At 44.2% G+C, this 21697-nt stretch overlaps 1 protein-coding gene across 8 annotated transcripts in view; it reads left to right on the plus strand.

Annotated features, from left to right (window-relative positions):
- szt2 (SZT2 subunit of KICSTOR complex) overlaps nt 1-21697 on the plus strand; it is a 90126-nt gene that overhangs the window by 56521 nt on the left and 11908 nt on the right. For 4 of the 8 annotated variants that reach the window (XM_034530851.1, XM_034530857.1, XM_034530856.1 and 1 more), the window contains 11 exons: nt 46-176; nt 1070-1117; nt 3664-3785; nt 4846-5031; nt 10751-11006; nt 11131-11210; nt 13286-13411; nt 14404-14606; nt 15178-15274; nt 16520-16669; nt 18194-18268. In XM_034530851.1, coding sequence (XP_034386742.1) covers nt 46-176; nt 1070-1117; nt 3664-3785; nt 4846-5031; nt 10751-11006; nt 11131-11210; nt 13286-13411; nt 14404-14606; nt 15178-15274; nt 16520-16669; nt 18194-18268 — 1474 coding nt within the window. The remainder of the gene's footprint in view (nt 1-45; nt 177-1069; nt 1118-3663; nt 3786-4845; nt 5032-10750; nt 11007-11130; nt 11211-13285; nt 13412-14403; nt 14607-15177; nt 15275-16519; nt 16670-18193; nt 18269-21697) is intronic. The other 4 variants (XM_034530859.1, XM_034530858.1, XM_034530852.1 and 1 more) reach the window with 3 other exon arrangements.

Consider the following 21697-nt stretch of genomic DNA (forward strand, 5'->3'; position numbering starts at 1 on the left):
CATTCTTACACAGATCTTAATAATGTCTGTCCCTGTGTCTTTTAGCTGCCCTGCATCTGGAGACATATTTGTCCCGTTCCCTCTCGCCCACAACCTCAGCCAGCCTCCAGACGCCACGAGGAGCTTCATTCTCATTGGCCGCAACTTCCATCAGTGGCACTGCAGCACAGAGCCAGGTAAGGGAATTCAGAACAGGTGTTCATGAAACCTCACAGACAAAACCGAGCAAATGGAGGAGTAAAGAGATGCTCATTTGGGCTGTAACAAGATTTAGTTCTGACTGTGGATACAAACATTTAAATATAGAGATGCCTCTGAAAGATTGTGGCCTGTAAGCTCATCACAAGCTCTTCTTCTAACTATTGGTTAGTGGAGGCAGTATGCATGGGTGACATGAAGCTCTCTCACACACACACACACACGCGCACACACACACACACACAAATAGCACGGCCTCCCCAGAGTTGCTGGAGGCATGTTTGTGACTGCTCCCCGCTCCAAACCAAAACCGTATTCTGGGTTTTGATCGAAGCCGTTAGACTCCATTAACAAAACCAGAACCGGAGGAGTTTCTGGTCCACCCCCGCCTCACTCGCTTAGTTCGTTTGTTTGTGTGACTTTCTTGTTTTAAACGGCCTGTCGGGATTCCCCAAAGTCAGACGGTAGCACAAAGAGACTGACCAATCGAGGCAGAAGTTCTGTGAGATAAAATAACTGTTGCAAAGATTGATATCATGGCTTCAGACTTACAAATTAAAAGGAATTACTCCTATAGGAAAACTAAACCAATCCATCTCCAATACCGTGCTTGTTTTTGATGAATGTTTCTAAAGGCCAGTGTGTGAAGACTTGAATGAACTGTAGCAGCAGCATGTTGCTAACACCTGTTCTAACCTCACCTGCAGCTAGAGGAAGAATGTTGCGTGTGCAAGCTTTCCTCACGCGCTCCTCGTTCTCTGTCTTAACACCACCGTTTGGTTTCTGTATGTATTCAAGTGTCTGCTTTGTGTTGAGCTGTGTGTCACTGCCCATGCCGCCTTGCTGTTTGTGCCACTCTGTTTGCCCACAGAAGACAGCTCAGAGGAGGAAAGCACCCCAGGGCTAAATAGGTTCACACGTAAGTTCTCCTCTCAGCTTGACACATTGACGCTGATTGGATGTTTGACATTGCTGTGCCTTTGATTGAAATGTGGTGTTTAATATTTCGTTTGGGGATTTTCTTGAATGTATGTATTGGTTAACAAACAACACAGCTTGGAAGTGTACAAACGGGCAAGTAGCGAAAGTAACTCAAAGGCACTTTACATCTTTTGATAAAACAAAGACTTTGTGAATACAGGGAGGGAGACTGTGGAGAGGTTTATGTTCACTTGCCCCAATTAAAGGCCGGCGCGCTCGCCAGATACATTTCAATTGCATGACACTTTATTTTGTATAGTCCAAAATCACAAATTTGCCTCAAAGGGCTTTACAATCTGTACACTTAATGTTCTTGAATTGAATATGGTTGATATTGTAACATCGTTTGCTGCTGCTACAAACAAACTTCCCCCTGTCTGTCTATCCTATCTATCTATCTATAATAATAATAATAACGGCAGCAAGAGATGTAGAATAATAATGATAATAAAAGTAGTAATGTTTCAGAAATAGAAATAGTAATAAACTTATGCCAGTCATTTGATGACTTAGTGGACATCCACATTTGGACAAAAAAGAAACAAATGTGTCAAAGTCCGTAAGCTGTGTGTTCGACACATTGAATCACTTCACATCTTATGGTGATGTGTATAAATGTGAATTATTTGTTCTGTACCGGAACGTTCTATCTTACCTAATTTAGAGGTCCTGAGATTTTAACTACATTTAAAAAAAGAAAACAAGTCGCTTCTAAAAGTGAATTGGTAATACTAATAATATAATAATCCATTTATTTATATAGCACCTTTAAAAACAGGGTTTACAAAGTGCTCTACATAGAAGCAAGGTAAAAACATAACATCAATACAAGTAAACATTTCAGAAAATACATGAGGCAAAGGAGACAATGCCATATAGGCAATGAACACAATAGAGGAATAGAAAATTACAAATACAAAATAAAGCAGAACAGACAAACTAAAATAGGGGAACCAAAGAACTGCATAAAAGGACGACATCTTGGAGGTAATAAAAGGTGTACGAAGGAGTCCGAGCGCCCCGATGGCCGAGACGAACGGAGGAGCAGAGAAGCTGTTGAGCCCGAGGAGCTGCGAGGTGGAACACTGCAGAACCACGCCAGCCGGGGAGGACGCAATCGCCAACCACGGACCGGAGCACCAGGACCGCTGAGAGGCGACCAGCCTCAGAGCAACAGCACGGAGCAGGATGTCGGCCGGCACGCACGCAGCCGCCGGCCAGCAAGAGACCGTCGGCCAGCCAGCAAGAGACCGTCGGCCAGCCAGCAAGAGACCGTCGGCCAGCCAGCAAGAGACCGTCGGCCAGCCAACAAGAGACTGTCGGCCAGCCAGCAAGAGACTTGTTGTCCAGGATTGTCCAGGCAGCGGTGGAGAGCATCCAGCAGGGAGTCGGCTGGCTCGTTGGCAGCCGCCGGCCAACAAGAGACTGTCGGCTAGCCAGCCAACGCCAGTTGATCAGATCGCAGTGGTGGAGAGCAGGAGCCAACGGCAATCACAAAATAAAGAATAATCCAAGATTTGCAGAATAATTAAGTCAGAAGAATGGCTACACTGTTAAATAACATTTTAAATCATTTAAATGAATGTTAAATTGTAAAAAAGGTAGAAAAAAAACAAATAAAAACAGTCCTAGACGGAGCGGCGTTAAGTTTCGCCAGCGTCCCCGTTGCCAGGACTACACTGGTTATGCCTCTAAAAAGTTTAGAGCCGTGCTGATGTACACGGCACAGGCAGGCGTCAGTGTGCCCGAATACATGCACGCATGGATATAGAGTCCAGTGAGTTTCTTTAAAACACAACCACAAGAAAATGAGTACACATTAAATATTGTATTTGACTTTGTAGTGCAGTCTTTCTGTTGTCCTAATACAATAACATATAGCCCCAAGTGGGTTTTAGCTCAGTAGAAAAGCAGATGCACAAGTCAGAGACGAGCCGGGTCAGGCAGGCAGAACCAGGGGCTTCTATATATCCTGCAGTGGGGGGGGGGGGCTGGATCTGGATCTGAGACGACAGGAGAGTCCGTCTGTGGCAGGAGACAAACAGCAGACGGGAGTGCTGCCTTTGTTGAATCTGACCCATCTCTGGGGATGACATGACCTCATCGTTTCCTTCCTACTGAGATATAATGTCCCCTATTTACAGACACAGGAACCTTAAAGAATCAACATTGATCATGTTCAGCTCATTTCTGTCTCCTACAAATGGCTGTTTGTTACAATACGTAAAGCTTTCTGACTCAATTATCACCTTGGAGACCTCAGAGAATTCTGGGTAATGAAGTGCATTTGGGCTGAGCAAATGAAAACGAATTGCATGTCCAAACAAAGTTACGGTACGGTGCCATTTAAGAACAGATGAAAGTCGGCAGGGAGTCTGTGTTAAAGGACTAGCCCCGGTGTTGTGCTCTGATTCCCACTGCTTTAACTCTTACTCTCTCTCTCTCTCTCTCTCTCTCTCTCTCTCTCTCACTCTCTCTTCCCAGCTCATAAGGGCTTCCAGCGCTTCGAGTCTCTGGAGCAGAGCGACTGGTTCAGTCCGAGCCAGGCCGGGGAGGGACTGGCTCCCCGCCAGAGGTTCCTCTTCATCAGCATCCAGGACAAGAAGGTGACTTGGCACATGTGAATGTCCCTCAGGGAACAAGATGGAGTTGTGATGCACACAAAAGGTCCCCATAGTTTCAGCTGTGAAAAGGTCTCTGAACACCAAATGACAAATGTATTAAATGTCCCTCCCCTGCTCATCTTGTCTATTTAATGGCTTCATCAAAAGAAAAATAGTCCCACTTGTATCCGTTATGGCAACATGCTGATCATTATTTGTCACATATGTGTGAGATTTCTTCCCTTGAACCCAAGTGGGGTCCACCATAATGGAGCAAAACCCCAGGTGGAAGAGGCCCTCTGACCGCTTGTCTTACCTTTTTAAAGATGCACTGTGTAAGATCTGACCAGAACTTTAGTTTCAATATTTAAAAAAAACTAACCTTTATCAACATAATGTGAGGAGGATACAGTGTTGACATTGTGACAGTGAGTTCCTGGAGCCTCCTGGCCACGGGTAGGATAAAAGTTTATGCCACTTTGAATTGTATTCAATAGACAGAAACTATCAAATATACACAGATCGAGAGCCCTATGAGTAAGGAGCAGGTACATGTTACACTGAGCCAATGCCAAAGTGCATTTGACCACCAGGGGGTGACTGCTCTGGTTGTATAGAAGTCTATAGAAAAGGACTTCTCTCTTGATTTATTCCCTCAGTAAACATTGTAAACAGTGTACGGTCTTCTTCAATAAAGCATGATGTTAATTTAGTAAAGTATGGTCCATTTAGAGTCAAACAGACCATAAAGCAGGGTATGCTTTAGGGCGGGGCTACAGGGGGATTGACAGGTCTCTACCAGAGCCGTGTGCGGTGTCTCTACGTCACTCCTCCTCACTTCTGTTCATTGTCACTGCAAAAGAACAAGTCGGCGACGGCCAAATCGCCAAACTCAAGGCTTCAAAATGGCAGTCCACAAACCAATGGGAGACGTGACCGTGACTAAGTCCACTTATGTACAGTCTATGGTTACACACCTTTAAAACACATGTGTGTGTGATGCTGTTTACATGACAGAACTCATCTTTGCTGACTGATCCTTCTGTAACCATCATTGCTTTAGGTGACGCTGTACAGCTACAACTGGTCCGTGGACCTGGGTGCCTCTCTGAACCGGGAGCTGGTCCGCCTCGTCAAGTGGCAGAACGCCAGGGCTCACGTCGTCCACTGCCTGCTCAACCAGAAGATGGGGCTCTTCCATCACCACTGCTTCTCTGACGCGCCCATCCACGAAATGGACTCCAAGCAGGTAAAAGACATGTGTAACATATATATATATATATATATATATATATATATATATATATATATATATATACACACAGTGGGGCAAAAAAGTATTTAGTCAGCCACCAATTGTGCAAGTTCTCCCACTTAAAAAGATGAGAGATGCCTGTATTTGTCATCATAGGTACACTTCATCTATGAGAGACAGAATGGGGGATAAGAATCCAGGAAATCACATTGTAGGATTTTTAATGAATTAATTGGTAAATTCCTCGGTAAAATAAGTATTTAGTCAACTACAAACAAGCAAGATTTCTGGCTCTCACAGACCTGTAACTTCTTCTTTAAGAGGCTCCTCTGTCCTCCACTTGTTACCTGTATTAATGGCACCTGTTTGAACTTGTTATCAGTATAAAGGACACCTATCCACAACCTCAAACAGTCACACTCCAAACTCCACTATGGCCAAGACCAAATAGCTGTCAAAGGACACCAGAAACTAAATTGTAGACCTGCACCAGGTTAGGAAGACTGAATCTGCAATAGGTAAGCAGCTTGGTGTGAAGAAATCAACTGTGGGAGCAATTATTAGAAAATGGAAGACATACAAGACCACTGATAGTCTCCCTCGATCTGGGGCTCCACACAAAATATCACCCCGTGGGGTCAAAATGATCACAAGAACGGTGAACAAAAATCCCAGAACCTCACGGGGGGGACCTAGTGAATGACCTGGGACCAAAGTAACAAAGGCTAACATCAGTAACACACTACGCCGCCAGGGACTCAAATCCTGCAGTGCCAGACGTGTCCCCCTGCTTAAGCCAGTACATGTCCAGGCCCGTCTGAAGTTTGCTAGGGAGCATTTGGATGATCCAGAAGAGGATTGGGAGAATGTCATATGGTCAGATGAAACCAAAATAGAACTTTTTGTTAAAAACTCAACTCGTCGTGTTTGGAGGAGAAAGAATGCCGCAGAATGCATCCAAAGAACACCATACCTACTGTGAAACATGGGGGTGGAAACATCATACTTTGGGGCTGTTTTTCTGCAAGGGGACGAGGACGACTGATCTGTGTAAAGGAAAGAATGAATGGGCTCATGTATCGTGAGATTTTGAGTAAAAACCTCCTTCCATCAGCAAGGGCATTGAAGATGAAACGTGGCTGGGTCTTTCAGCGTGACAATGATCCCAAACACACCGCCCGGGCAACGATGGAGTGGCTTCGTAAGAAGCATTTCAAGGTCCTGGAGTGGCCTAGCCAGTCTCCAGATCTCAACCCCATAGAAAATCTGTGGAGGGAGTTGAAAGTCTGTGTTGCCCAGCGACAGCCCCAAAACATCACTGCTCTAGAGGAGATCTGCATGGAGGAATGGGCCAAAATACCAGCAACAGTGTGTGAAAAGCTTGTGAAGACTTACAGAAAACGTTTGACCTCTGTCATTGCCAACAAAGGGTATATAACAAAGTATTAAGATGAACTTTTATTATTGACCAAATACTTATTTACCATCAACAGACAAATCTAATGAGACGGACCGTAGCAGGACTTTTAGGATGACCTCTATCAAAACCTCGCAGACTTCTAAAAACATGCTGACACTCTTGAGACGTGTCACCAAAGAAGCAGCTGCAACGCCTCCTGTTTCAAACTGCAAGTCAGCACGCCTGGACACGGTGGGGGGGCCGGGAGCTGCTGAGGAGGGTCTCCTGCTAGTTAGGGTGGAATCAGCCGGCCAGGACGGCATCTGGATTCACACTGTTGAGAAGGTAGCCGGTTCCTGGGGCACATTTCACACAGCTGTTGTATCCTGGGGAGGAATCCCCGTGACGAGTGGTGATGTCACTACCTGTTCACCAGCAGCCTGTTTGACGTGTGCTTCTCATGTTATTCACCATGTTTCTACACACTGAATTATTATGGAAGAATAGCCGCCGACAAAGCTCTGCCAATGGGGAAGTAAACACATTCTTCGATACAATTTCATAATATGAGTTATTATATTCTAGGTTTTTATTTTGAAGGGTCAAAATCATTGTGTTTTCATCATCGGTAACTAACCAGGTCTTGGATAGCAGGTCGCAGCTGGGCTCCAGTCCCGGTTTTCCTCCCCTCTTCCCTTTGCCTGGGGGGCTTGGGGGTGGGGGAGTGGGGGGAGTGGGGGGGGTGGAGACCTATGTTTGATACATTGTGTGGATTGTGTCCACGTGCTGTCAACACCTCACTCAGATCAGGACTAGATGCAAGACCACCTCTTTATGTGGTCTAGCTGGTTGGATCCCAATGGGAGGAAGCTCTGGGAGCGTACAGACTTCAACGAGTCTTTGGTCATCCCTTCATGTCAGGACATTAACTGTCAAGTATAAATATGTCCAAAGACAATTTTTGGTCTGATGCATGACATTTCTCTGACTTTTCTGATGACAAGCCAGCATGAACTACAGGGACCATAATGCTTTGCTTATATGACCCCAACTTCAGTAAGTCATTGGAGTTTAAGATAAATAACTACTTCTATAGCCTCAAACCACCAACCATCTCCAAAACTACAGCTCCCATGAAGAATAAATATGATACGGTCTCATTCTATTTAGTGTCACCACCATTTCAGTGAGCCAGCATGCACAATACCAGGGCCCCAGCCCACCTAAATGGAACAGGGCCATCGTAATATTTTGCAATTACTTTTTATTGAGTTACATGCTGCTGGGAAAAGGGCCTATTATACATTATCATAATGTATAATAATAAGTTTGATTGTGGGCCTGTGAGAAATGGTGTTATGCAGTTAAAAACCGAAAGTAAATAATAATTAAAAACAAATGTTTGTATTGTTGATATTTTTGGCAGAAGTAAATTTTTGAGTTACAATAGGATCCATTCCAGATGAAGCCAGTGTTCCAGGTGACATTCAGTATCGAAGCTCGACTCCCTCCCTCGTTCCCTGCAGCGTGCTGCTGCGTGTTTTGAGCATCTTGGCATAACCGCTGGAACCTCCTGTATTAAATATGGAGCCTCAGATCAATGTGCGACTGATGGACTTGTTGACGCAAACCAGAACCACATTTCCCAGCCTTGCCACTAAGCCTTTTATTCTCCTGGACTCTTCCCCTCTCCGTATTTCCTGTTGATCGCGTCCAGGAAACATCGGCGGCCTTGTTTTTCCTAAATGAAACGCTTAACTACCTCAATGCAATTTAGTCCCCGTCAGTTTCCATTTATCCTCTTGCATTATTTACGATCCGCTCTGGCGCACAGAGGTCTGAGCGGGGGAGTTTTCACAGTCTGTTTTATTTTTATTTTTATTTATTTTTTCAGTGTGCATCCGGTGGCAAAAGTTGTTTGCTAAGCATGTTTAACTTCCTTCACTCTCCTCTCCGCCCTGGCATCAGGAGTCGGCTGTCATATTCAGCCTCACTGTTCCCACTGGTGAGTAAGAGGGCGTGGTGCAGAGACTCGAGAGCCCGACGCAGTGTGAAAGACCACAGGAGCACTGGAGATGTTGCAATAAGGGCAGTTTCTCTCGGAGACATTTAGAATCTGACGGTGGGCCTGAGATGGAATGAGAGTGCAGTAAAAGGAGCAGGCTGGGGAATGTGTGTAGAGAAAGCACATGAGAAACAGTCTTCCCTTCCTCAACAACTGTGGTAAAATAACAATGTTTTCACTATTAACTTCCATGCCCAGTGCAAGGCCAGGAAGTAATAGGCTTCCATTAAAACCAAGCAGAGACACACTGCACCCTAGTCCCAGGTCATTGTAAATCATCTAGAATGCTTTTACTTTCATCGCAGGTGTATCAAAAGTTGTTCTGTTCTGCTTGAATTTCTGCACATATTCTCTATGCCTCCACTTTCTGTTTTCAGTCTGTCCGTCCGTCCATCTGGTCCGTTCTCATGAGCGCCCTCGAGGGAAGTTCTTCAGATTTGCCGGTCAAACGTCACTGTGACCTCACAAAACAAATGTTGGGTTTTGCCCATAACTCAAGTTCATATGCTTATCATGACAATTTCACTCTAATGTCCGAAAGGGTACAATGAAGACGTTTTGGACAGACGTGTTGATGTAACCTGACTGGTTGGAGGAGGCGGTTGTTCTAGTGTGACTTTTTGAGCTGTGATGGAAAAACTGCACTTTGTCCCATTAAATGTAATAATTAGATTAATATTAACAACCTCATTAGGAAAGCATTAGGTTTGAGCCCCAATGAGCTGCAATGATTCTGCTTCCAGTGCCTCACGCTGAATGTGGGGAAGGTATGAGGGTTAAACCAGGCGGAAAGGCTCACCTGATGACAAGCACCAAGTGGTATGTGAGGGAGCTCGGACTGTTACAGCCTCTCCAATGCTTCATGGATGTCCAGCAAAGTTTGTGTTGAATCAAATCAGCACTCAGAATCTCAGCATCGGAATAAAAGGATGCACAGAGTAGGAGGATAGGAGCGGGCTGCATGGGTTCTTATTGTGGCTCGGGGGCCCCGCAACAATCTGGCCGTAGCGACCACGTCACAAAGCATGCAATAAGTTGAGTTTGAATTAAGAGAATACAGAGAAATGTCCCGCTCCGCGTTGCTGTGTGGAGCGAGCTGCAGCAGCGAAGAAGACACCAAATGCCCTTTTAGCCGCTCCCCCACGGCCAACTGCAAAACAAGCTCAAAGAATGGAGAGAAGCAAACTTTTTCCCCTTTCCCTGCGATGGCCCCGCTCTTCATCGCTGCGTCACTAATGAATGCGGACAGAAGGCAGAGTCAGAGCAGCAGAAAATTTGCCTGAACAGAGCTTCATCTGTCATGGTCCTGATGAGAAGCAGAGGGAGCACCAGCGCACACTTAGAGCCCTCCAGCCCGTGAGGCACGGCGGTGCCACACTGGGGCATCTGGGCCATGAGCTGCTCCGCTGAGCAAACTCGCCCAAAAGTTCCTTTTTCAGCAGCAACCAGGGCACACGAACAATGCTCTGGACATGCATGTAGCAACTGATAATAATAACAGCCAGTGCAGGGGATGCATTCTCTATGCTGCCACAGTGACACGACGTTGGATGGAATGAGCTTACTAGTTTTCCGACCAATCAAAGCGCCGTACACGACATCTCAACATTCACTTAGGGAGAGGAACGCAGGTTCCTCCAGGTCGGCCAAAGAGTGCCTGTGTGTTTGCAGTGTTAGCTCTTTCTCCAGTCGGTTCCCCGCAGACTAGCACGTTTTTAAATGGTTCCTTTCCACCGCAAGAAGGAAAGCACATCTTTATTTTAGTATCGTGATCTGCACTATTGTTGTTCATTTATTAGCAAAATATTGGAGTCTTTTCACAATCATTTCTATGGAATGGGTTAGTTCCAATCTCCTCCACACACCCAGGCCTCCTGAGTTCCCTACCTGGAGTTTAATTGATGGGTTAATAAAACCGGTGTAGCCCCGAGGACAACCAGTGGAGCTCTCTCCTCTGTGCATTGTCTCTTGTAAGAGTCTTTTATCTCTCTAATGAAATCAGGATCTCTGCTTTTTAATCCACGACCTCAGCATAGCTCCCCATTTGAGCTCATCCCGAAACTCTTTAGTTGAAAGAAGTTGGTCATTGATAGAATTTAACTTGAATATTCCTAAAACTGGTTGGATGATGCTTTCGCTCTCACATGAGCGTTATCATTTAAAAGAACCAATCCTCTCAGCTTCGGATGCTTCTTTTCTGTCTTTCATTGTCCAACCATCCGACTGTCGTCTTTCTTTCTCTCTTCCAGGACCCCAACCCGTTCCTGAGCCCCTCCATGGAGCCTGATGCGTTGCTGCGTAGCGCTGTGCCTCCTCTGCCCAGTAAAGAGCAGGGCAGGCTGGGCAGCTCTGGCCGAAGTCTCGCCCCGCTCCACTTCCCCTCCGAGCTGCTGCCCTTTGACGAGGCTCTGAGGGACGTGTGCACCATCCGGCCCTTGACGGAGGGGGACGTGGTGGCCCGACATGGCGGCCAGCTCTTGGAGATCAAAGTTGCTGAGCGGAGAGGTTAGTTATTTTACTACTACTACTACTACTACTAATAATAATAATACTATCATTCTTGTCCAATGAGCTCATGAAACCCCACACTGGACAGAGAGGGTCATGCCTTTTTTCTTTGTGCTGACAGAACTGGAGAAACAGATGAAGATAGAGAACCTGTTTGTGACGTGGCAGCAGAGGTCAGCACAGTCCAACATGCCCATTTCAGTAAGTAGCCCAAGTTAGAGTTCTGAGACCAGACCAAATATTTGTAACTGAATGCTAAATTCCAAATCAGTAGCTTCTACACGGCTCCCAACATGGCAGCCCGCAGCTAACGGTTTCTAACAGCGCTAACGGTGCTAATGGTTTGAGTCATTTCCACGCTTCCCATTCATTGTCTGTGTTAGCAATGCATTCTGGCAGCGCAGTCATGCGTTTGGACAGATGGACCGTCGTGTAGACAACTCTTCAATTGTGACTGTGGCTCAGTGGTGAGCAGGGTCATCCTTCAATCAGAGGACCGGCGGTTCGATCCCCTGCTCCGCTAGACCATGTCGATGTGTCCTTGGGCAAGACACATACTGTACAGTTGAATGAATGTTATTTAGTCCTGATGGGCAGGTGGAACCGTAGCTCCCATCCGTGTATGAATGATGTCATGTAGTGTTAAAGCGCTTTGAGCTGTCGGAAGACTACTAAGTACAGGTCCATTGAACCTTTACCATGAAGTTGAGGTCTTAGCTACTTTATGGAAATCAGGGACGTCCAGCAAGACTCGCCAACTCTGGTACCTCCAGAAAAAAAGGACGTTGTCGATCTAAAATGAAGACGGATTCAGCAACTGCACACCTCAAATGTTTTCAGAAACGCCTTTCAGTGAACTATTTTATGTAATATAAGAAGCAAAGTCTCCAAATGAGCCGCCATGTTGGACGGTTCAAATGACGGGACCCCGAGGTCCATAAACGCACCTGTGGACACGCACCATTACTTTGCCAGCAATGATAACAGCGCTGACAGAGCTAACGGTGTTTACCTGAGGGGGAAGACCGGAGAAACGGTGAAACTGTATCACTTGTAACTGCTGTTATGAACACAGTGCAGAGCCTATGTGAACAAAGCCAGGAGATGCTCGGATTACAACACACTCTGCTCAGAAAGACATTACTCCCCTATGTCTTTAATAATAATAATATCATTGTTTGCTACTATATTAATGCTCTGAATACTGTATAAAGATGTTCTGAATACACCATTGTAATAGTTGAAGGATATGTTTGCACTGCAGGGGAAAGTGGCCATCTGCTATTCATTCCTCTCACGTACAGTAAATGCTTCTTTTTAATCAGCAGATCAGATCAAGGCACATTCATATCTGACATCTTTCTGATTTTGAACAAAGTCTCATTTGAGGTTGTTTCACTTCAATGTATCCCTTTCCCGAGGAAAGGTGAACACAGCGCTTCTGGGAGTATCACTTGTTGTAATGTTTCCGCATTGGGAGAAAAACCATACAGGTTTAGTAGCTCTTTGTTTGCAAGTTTGAATACACACAAAGAAGTAGCTGATAAAAGACACAGAAGAAGAACGTGGCTGCAATACCAACACAGCTCAAACTGGTCCTGTCCTTGTTCTTTTTTTATTACAGTCATGAGCCATTTGAAAGCCAAACACTCAAATGTATTTAACGCTTTAAGTCTGGTATGAGCCTCTTTACTCTTAGATATTGGACACCATTTAAAAAAAGCATAATGTGAACAATCTCACAACAAATTGGATGTGACCAGTAAGTCAGGATAGAGTATTAGCTTCCTGTACGGTGAAAGTAGCTTAATATGAAATGAAGCTAATTGGACTCGTCAAACCCTGGGGGGGGGGGTGCCTCTCACCACTTGATGGCTTTACGGATTCACAGTTCCGGTTCATTCCTCGAGGGAAATCATTTAGTATCGCCTCGTTTCAAAGTGGGCAGTATCGGGGTTAATTAAAAAGGTTTCCGTCTTTCACGGTGACATCTCATGAGAGGTTACGCGGTGGTATTAAATTCACAGATGAGATATTCCAACAGAAACACAGAGCACGTCCGAGAGATCTGCAGCATGACCCGGGTCCGACAGGGCCCACAGCTATTTCCACTGGCAATTGGTTTTTAGGTGGAGATTCATGCCAATGGGTGAACTAAATGAATTGTTAGATGTGATGTGACTGCATCGTAGTCTGAATATCAAGCTCCATGTACAGCGGATGGTCTCCAGCATCCTCGATGTCACCGTCTTATACTAACGTGTTTGTCTTAACAGGGGACAGATTTGGAGACCCTGAAGCGGTCGGCCAGGCTGGTCCACTACTGTGCCACCCCTCTCCTCTTCGACCCCGTCTTCCGCAAGCAGATCCAAGAGGAGCAGATCGCTCAGCCTCCAGTGAAGGTACGTCTGCAAGAGAGGGAAGAGGAGGTTGGGATGCCCCACTCACCCAGGTTCAGACGTCTTACATGGCAAAAATCACTGCCAACACAAAGTGTATTAGGCATTCGGCTCGTTCTGTGTTGCAGCAACCCTCGGGAAAGTTTGAGATGCATGAAACAGTGGGAACAGAAAGAGCCACAGTGAGCTCACAGAGCTCTTCCTGCACACCTCCACACCAACACTTTGAGCCATGTCACATGGACCTGTGCCAGAGAGATTGGTCGGTCCTCCTGCTCTGCCACCTCCATGGAGGACATGTTGGTCGGGTTCAGGGCTGTTTCTATTGCCTGTGGATGTGGAAAATGATAAAGTAGTGACATTTTGGATGGACTTGAGTTGGTCCACAGGGTCCCTGTGTATTCCAGGACGTTACCTAGAAACTCCATAAAGCCTGGGTGCTCCAAGACAACAGGCAACCTTCTCACTCTGTGGAGAATACCCTCTGAGAGGCCTTTGGGGTCATGAGGACATATAATGGATTGATGAATACTAGGGAGGACAGTAATGTATTTACAGTCAAACATGTTATTGTAATGGAGGCTGTTAGCCATAGTTTAAGTTCTGTTTAATTTGCTTAAAGCCACCAGCAGGAACTTTCATATTGATTTGATTATGGGAGCCCTTTGTGGATGAAACGTTAGTGTTTAAGAGCACCAGAGTCCCTTTTTAAAACCTCTCATTTTACTGCACAGTAAAGTCTGCTCAGCTGAAGGAGTTTCTGGTGAAGCTTTATAATTAGACCCCGGTAGTCCCAATGACGAGCATTAAGAATAACTATGCAAGAGTTTAAGAAATAGCCAATCTTCTCGTCGATGGTCTTATTTACTCATAAAGGTCATAAAGACTGTTTTATAACCAGTTAAAGGTTCCTGTGAATAACTTTAATCGACACAATGGCACAGAAATGAAGGAGTCTTGTATGTTTACGTGATGTCCGCTGTTCTGTGTGCCAGAAGCGCCATCGCTCCAGCGACTCCACGGCGTCCAGTCGGGACCGGAGCTACAGCACCGACTCGGCCGACATGCTGCCCAGCCGTCTGAAAGAAGAACCCTGGCTGCTGGAGATTTCTAGCACCTTCCTCCAGCAGTACGTCCAGTACCTGCAGAGCATGGGCTTCATTCTGGTGCAGGTCCGGCCTCAGTCTCCTGCTCGCAGGTCAGTCTGGTTTCTTCTGTGTTTGGCCTCATATTTGAGGCTTCCCCCTCATGTAAAGTAGGCTCAAATGAATGTGAAACTATCCTCCAACAGACATCAAATCAGTAGATTTAATGTAACACCTGTTTTAGTTGTACACCATTTTTAGCTAATGTTAAGAGCTTTTTGCTCATATGAACTGGCTGACCGTTCATTAGTGAATGGGTGCCATGTGTTACGCACCATCACTAAGCGTTTCTTCCTCATGCGTCTGATCTCACTTTTGTGCAAAACTTCAAAAAAAGATTCATCACTCCATTTCTGCCTCTTTTAGTCTCCTCCCTTCCTCCATTGAGAGCAGCACTCATCCGTTAGTCATCACATGCGTTTTGATCCTCGTCCGACCTCTGACCTCGCAGCGCTGCCCCCCGTGGCTGATGTAACCAGAGCAGATGCGGGGCAGATGCCTGTCACTTTCTAGGCTCAGACCGTGGGACTCTCTCTGAATTATGTCTCACGGCCCGGCTAGTGGTCCGTTGTCCCTCGAGTCCAGAGATCCTAACTGATTCCCCCCCCTCCAAATCTCTTACAGCATCGCCCGGGCTCGTGCTGCCATGCTGAGCTCCATGTCATCGGAAGGGAGGATGTCTTTTTCTTATGTAAAGCAGAAGAGCGAGGACAGCCCTAAGGTTAGCGTTAACCTCCGAGATGCACACATCTTTTTCTACAAACACACACTTGGAATCGAGCCAGGCTGCTATTGTAAGAGTGGCCTCTCTACATTTATAGTGTCTCATTAAAAGTGAGTCCATCCGTACAAACACAGTTCTTCCTTTTTGTTCCTTGTAGCTGTATCTCATTTTCTGTTTCTGAATATATATGTTTTAGAAGCTAGAATAAGTAGTAACAGTAGCGCGTAAAACACTGTGACTTACTACATACACTATCTAAAGCAGGGATCAAGACAGTTTAGGCTGTTATAGCAATAGAAACTGCTACATTGCTGCTCACTGTATATATTTTTCTGTATTTTTCCCAGTACACCGCATTCATACGATAGCGATAGAATGTGTGTGGTGTCGCAGTAATAAAAAAAGACTGTGCAGTGCGGCGCTCAACTAGCTGCGGGGCGTTCAGGAAGCGTGGTGCATTTTTTTGTCAGGTAGCGGTAACCTTTTCATTGCTGTAACATCAGTGAGATGTGGCTCGAATTAGTTTCCTTGTACTTTGTGGCACACTACCTCAACAACTCACAATTAGGGTATTTAATATATATATATATATATATATATATATATATATATATATATATATATATATATATATATACATATATATTTACCCGCAGTGCAGGACATCTGAGCAGAGAGGCTAGAGTATACCATACAACTATACTGAGTACTGTAAGTGCAATAAAATCTTTTGGGAACACCGGTTCAACAAGCATACATTTGCATAAGCAGTTATTTCCACTGCTTTGCTTCGTCTCCAATCCACACGGCCGGTGCTGTGTTGAAGTCTGTTCCCCGTTCACATCGTGTTTCCTGTCTCGGTCCCCCCCAGGGTTAGAGTTGGGTCAATAGAGGGTCAGACTTCCTCCCAAGGATGTAGTCACAGGTGCACGGGCACAAGTAAAACAGAATGTTAAAACTCCTCTTATGATTTCCATCATATACCATCTTTGTTGTAAGCATTGAAGCTCAAAGCTATACTTAGCTTCTGTTTTAACTGTGAAATAAATGTTAATACATGTAAATATATTCTTTTCACAGTACTATTCCCAATTAAAAAAATTGTTTGAGGGTTTTATTAGTCTTTTTAAATACTCTTCAAGAACAGCACATAATATCAGCCCCCTGGCTTAGGGACCAGCCGTGTCTGCCTTCATGAAATGTACTCTGATTGTATGACTGTTTTTTAAATTAACTTTGCAGATTGCAGCATCAGGCACCACCGCATATCACCTCCAGAGGGCGCTGCCAGGGGGCATTGTGTTAATGGAACTGGCTTTTCAGGTGAGATCGGGATTGCGAAGGGCACTCAGAACCACCGAGCTCACTGACGTGTTGGCCAACACCCCAAAGGTATATCTGTCGGTGCCTTTTTAGCACATTTGGGAAGCTTCATTATGTGTTTTTTTTATGATAATGACGACAACTTTCTGGATCAGACAACAGATTTGTACAATGACCTCCCTCAGACAATTATTGGTGTCAGTTTATGACATTGCGTACTGAAATTTGACTTTTTACAGACTTTGTACTTCAGGAGTTAAAAAACAAATATTGCACCTTATTACAGTAAATGACACAATATTAAAAGTGGATTTTGTCACTGATGGATTTTAAGTCTCTTTTGGTTGATTCATCAGCTAAATGCTAATGTTAGCACTCTAAAAGGCTACCAATGGCAATAAAAACATGTTGATGATTGGCAGGTATCATGCCCACCATGTTCACTACTTGAGTTTAGCGTGTTAGCATGCTATCAATATTGACCTGATAATGGCACTGGATAAAGGTTTATTAGGATTCATCTTCTGGGGACCATGACGTGTCTATAACGTTTCACGGTGTTCCATCCGGTAGTTGATATTTCACTCTAGACTAAAGTGGTGGAGCAACTGCCTGACTGATGCTGCCATTTAGAAATAATCACCTAAACACACGCCACCTTTCAAGCTTCTTAGCCCTCAGTTTATTGCGCAGGCTTTTTGTTTCCCAGCCCAAACTGAGATGATAACTAATTCAATGTTCCCAGACTTGACAAAGCTCCTGCAGAGCCATAGAAGACATAATACAACTGTTTTTCTCAAGCTGAAACAAGACAAGTGAAACAAGGCAAAAGGTTAGCTTTGACCTGAAGATACTAACGGGACTAGGACTAATGTTTGATTACTTTTCCATGTTGTCTCAGTACAGTACAGTGTGCATTGTCTGCTTTTCCAACCAAATTATTTCCAGGCAAACATCCCAATTGGTTTCCTGGTGTCTGGGTTTTTGTTTTGTTATTCGTTACAGCTTTAAATAACTGCTGAGGTTAAGTAGGAGATGAACCCACTGGGACTGTTAAGTTAAAAAGAAAACTCGGGCGGGAAGAAAGTCCAGAATCCAATGATTTATAATAAAAGGTATTTAATAACAAAAATGATGAACAGCATATATGGTCCTCGTACGAGGGTGCCACGTGTTTGTGGGTACAAAGGCTAAGAGCAACTCTCTGCTAATAGTTACCGTCTACCGCATTCACGTGGAAAGAACAGTATTGCCCGAACAAAGGTTTACATTCTTCATAATATTCTTCATAATATCCACTATTAATGATCATTTATTTCTTATGTATTATGATTTAAACATAGACATTCTTTGCGTACAAGTGCCAGTCAAGATAAAACTATTACAAGTCTACATGTGCTTGTGTGGATGTGGCTCAATTAGTCTGAGTTTCCATTGGAATCCATTTGAAAGGTCTTAAACTATCGTCCTGGCTCTTTGAAACCTGCAGCTATCCCGATGAACAGAAAAGTAAACTTCAGTTTGCCATTGTGCCCATTGATGTTTTGTTCATGAAATATTCACTTGTTCTCATATGCCTTCTCCTTCCTCCAGGGGTGTTACTTCTGTGTGAAGCAGTATGCACTGGAGTGTTCCCGCATTCCCATGGGCCAGACGGTCAACTCCCAGGTAAATGATTGACAGAGATCTGGACACTGAGCAGTGACTTTTCTTTCCGTGGGGTTATGTGGGATTGAAAGCATGAAAGAGAGAGTCGGGTCTACTGATCTCCTGTATAGCAGTGGTTTTACATCAGGGTCCAGGGACTGAATTGGGTTCCAGGGGTTCTTAAGAAGGTTCCAGGGCAACTGCCCGGGGGGGTCTTGAAGATCTCAGGGGTCACAAAGTTTGGATGTTCCAGATCTCTTTTTAAGGATTTGGGGCTGATAGTGTGTGATTAGCCTTGTTAAAAAGTTCTGACTTTTTGTCAGTCTGCAAAGTTTTGGGCTACTATTTGTGTTCTAGAGCGGTGCAGGAATAAGTCCTAAAACTGAGCAAATGAGTCAGCATCTTTTCAATTCCGATTCCCTCGTCTCAAAGTCAGTGGGTTAAATGAATGTGTTTTTGGTGAGATGCCTGACAAAAGGTCTTCTTTTAAAGTAAGCTTATGAGAGTTTAACATTTGATTCTACAATATGAAAGACGTGAGTAAATACCCCGCTCTGAAATTATGGAGCTGTTGCATGTCAGCTCGGTGGTTGCTGTCTAAGTGTGTCTAAAGACGACTAATCGTCCCATGGCCTTTACAGCCTTGTTGTGCTCACTCCGCCGTGAAGTTCCTTTATAGCATAACATTAGCTTTTTACTTGCCAACTGCATTCACACTTCAACAATAACAAATGTGCTGTTCATTCGTGAAGATTATCTTGCTGAACTAAGCGTCATAAAGGTTTGTTCATCAGTGTGACGCTACTTTCTGGGTTAGCCCACGGCAATGCGTCATCCCAGCAGACCTTTATTGGTGTTTCATCCTTTTAATGGGAAACTGAAAAACTAATGAATCTCGGTCTTGTGTTTTTACTTGGTGGTCCATGGTGCAGGGATGTTTGAGAAGGCGTTTGCTACGATTTGGTCTTTGCTGTAGTTCTGTTATATTTTGTTGCTGTGATAACATTGCTGTGGGTTTTTCTTTCTGTCTACATCTTTGGTGCCAGATGGTCTTTGCTAAGATTACAGGTCAGGGAAAAAGTTTGGTTAATAGTCTGTGTGATGTCCCATTTCTGGGGTTATGTGTTGATGAAGTTTGTGCAGCTGGTGCTCTCTGATTTCTCTGGTCATCCATAGAACCAACAGTTATCAAAGGATTAGGCTGCATTTATTTTTGTTCATGTCAACAAATGCCATGAAAAGACTGAGACCAACAATGGGTTAGTCTGTCTCTAGGTACTTTCTCACTTCCCTGTCTGTGGCTCTCCATCATGAATAATGTATTTGTCGGGGACTATTTTCACCGCATTTGGGGCCCTATTTCAATCACGCAAGATATGACCAAATCTTATAAATTAAATCGTATTTAACAAACCAGCCAAGCATCATTTTGGCCCGCCCCCAAGTTATTCACAGCTGACCTACCACCAATGACGTTTGTCATTTTAACAGGTGACAGCGACGGTTAGCGGCCACTAAAAAAGAACATAAACATATGTTGTTTATGGTCATTTGAAAAGACGAAAGAGTGATGCAGCGCTTTTAAAGGGAATAGGGTCTGGAAATGGCAGCATCCGCCCCGGCCTTTGCATTGCATTTAGTTCGGTGTAACACCATATTCAGTTTGGTATTTGCTCTTTCGACCCACAGCACCAAGAAACATTGCTTTTAAAAGCACAACCATGACTCATTTATTTTAGACGTACAGTTGTTACTAATGTTGCCATGGACTATGATAGATTTGTTTTTTTAAGTAGACAATGACAATATATCCAGGTCTGAGAATATTCGTTCATTTGGGAGAGCATCTTAATATATTCTTTTTGGACCTCAGTTTCTATCTGCTGGATATATTTTTTTGTTTTCAGTTCAGACCCTTTTGAAAGGTGACGCCTGTGAAGATGAAATCCTGATGAAATCCTGATGCTCTCCGAGAGCGATTCTTCATCTGGAAAGAAAATAACTTTGCTTCAGTACTTTCACTTACAGTGTTACTCACACTATGTCACCTTTTAGACTTCATTGCGTTATCCAATCTGTACGGTGTCAGGTTGTGCATCCCAGAGATGTATTGCTGCAAGAAATAATGAGTTTTTTGTTCAACAGACAAACATGCAAAATTGCCTGAGAAGCTGAAGTATGTTTAAGCATTTGTGACTGAATAGATGTTAAATAGGGGTCAATTGTATTTGTGGTCAGCTATCAGCTCTTAGAAATGACATGAATTGCTGTTAATTTACTTTCATGTTGTTTCCTTCCTTAAATAATATTATGGACTTCCTGTTTTCGGATGCTGGGCCTTAAAGCAGAGGAATACTGTGCTCACCTGGGCGTCTCCTCTGAGGGACACTCAATAGGCTAATTAGTTTAAAATATTACAGTGAAAGATTTATATTGGGTCAGATCGGTATTTTCAATAACAAAATCTGCAGGCAATTCAATTCAGTTCATTTTGTTTAGCCCAGAATCACAAATTATCCTCAGAGGGCTTTACAATCTGTCCACATACGACATCCCTGTCCCAGGACCTCACATCGGATCAGAAAAAACTCCCAAATAATAGAAAAAACCCTTTCACGGGGAAAAGGGAAGAAACCTTCAGGAGAGCAACAGAGGAGGATCCCTCTCCCCAGATGGACAGAAGCAACAGATGTCATGTGTACAGAATGAACAGCGTTACAGAGTTACATAAACACATTCAATGAATATGAAGGAAGCAGGAGGCATCGCGAAGGAGGCGGGGCCAAATCAATGAATTCCTTTGGAATTTGAAGAAAACCTTTGAGAAAATGCAGAGCGAGTTTTTGTCGCTTATTAGCTGAATTGCACTGTCCACTTTAGTATAGCCCTCCTCTGCTGGAGTCTCAACATGGCGACGGCTCAGCAGCGGCTCACCGCTAACGATGCTAACACTGTCAAAGAGTACTTAGCTATGTCAACAACAACAGTGAGAAACACTCCTGTAAAAGGAGTGTCTTCATTCTCTGCTCAGGTAGACATTACTCCATTATATATTTACATTAATAGCAGTTGTTGATCTGAATATTTAATTGTATCCCGTTAACAACTGATCTTGCTAGCTAGCTTGGATTTTGTATGAGTCAGCTCCTAACTGGCTAACATGTTAGCAGTTAGCTCCCCAGCTACAATAGTTTTTTATTTCACAAAACATACATACAATATGTACTGAGAACAGTATTTACAAACAAAAGTTATTAGTATTTAAATGTCTTCAGTACTTCACCTGTCACAACATCACCAGGCTTATTTTTCAGAATAACTTTCTGGTGTGGCCGGGGCGGGACACTTTTTAAGGAGCTCATTTCAAATGAGGAATTTAGTGAGGAACTTAACTTTGAGCCACAAGTGAATACAAAACAAAGCTGCCTTTGTTAATTCCACCGTCTTCCC

This window comes from Cyclopterus lumpus, chromosome 4, assembly GCF_009769545.1.
Source record: "Cyclopterus lumpus isolate fCycLum1 chromosome 4, fCycLum1.pri, whole genome shotgun sequence".
Classification (NCBI taxonomy): domain Eukaryota; kingdom Metazoa; phylum Chordata; class Actinopteri; order Perciformes; family Cyclopteridae; genus Cyclopterus; species Cyclopterus lumpus.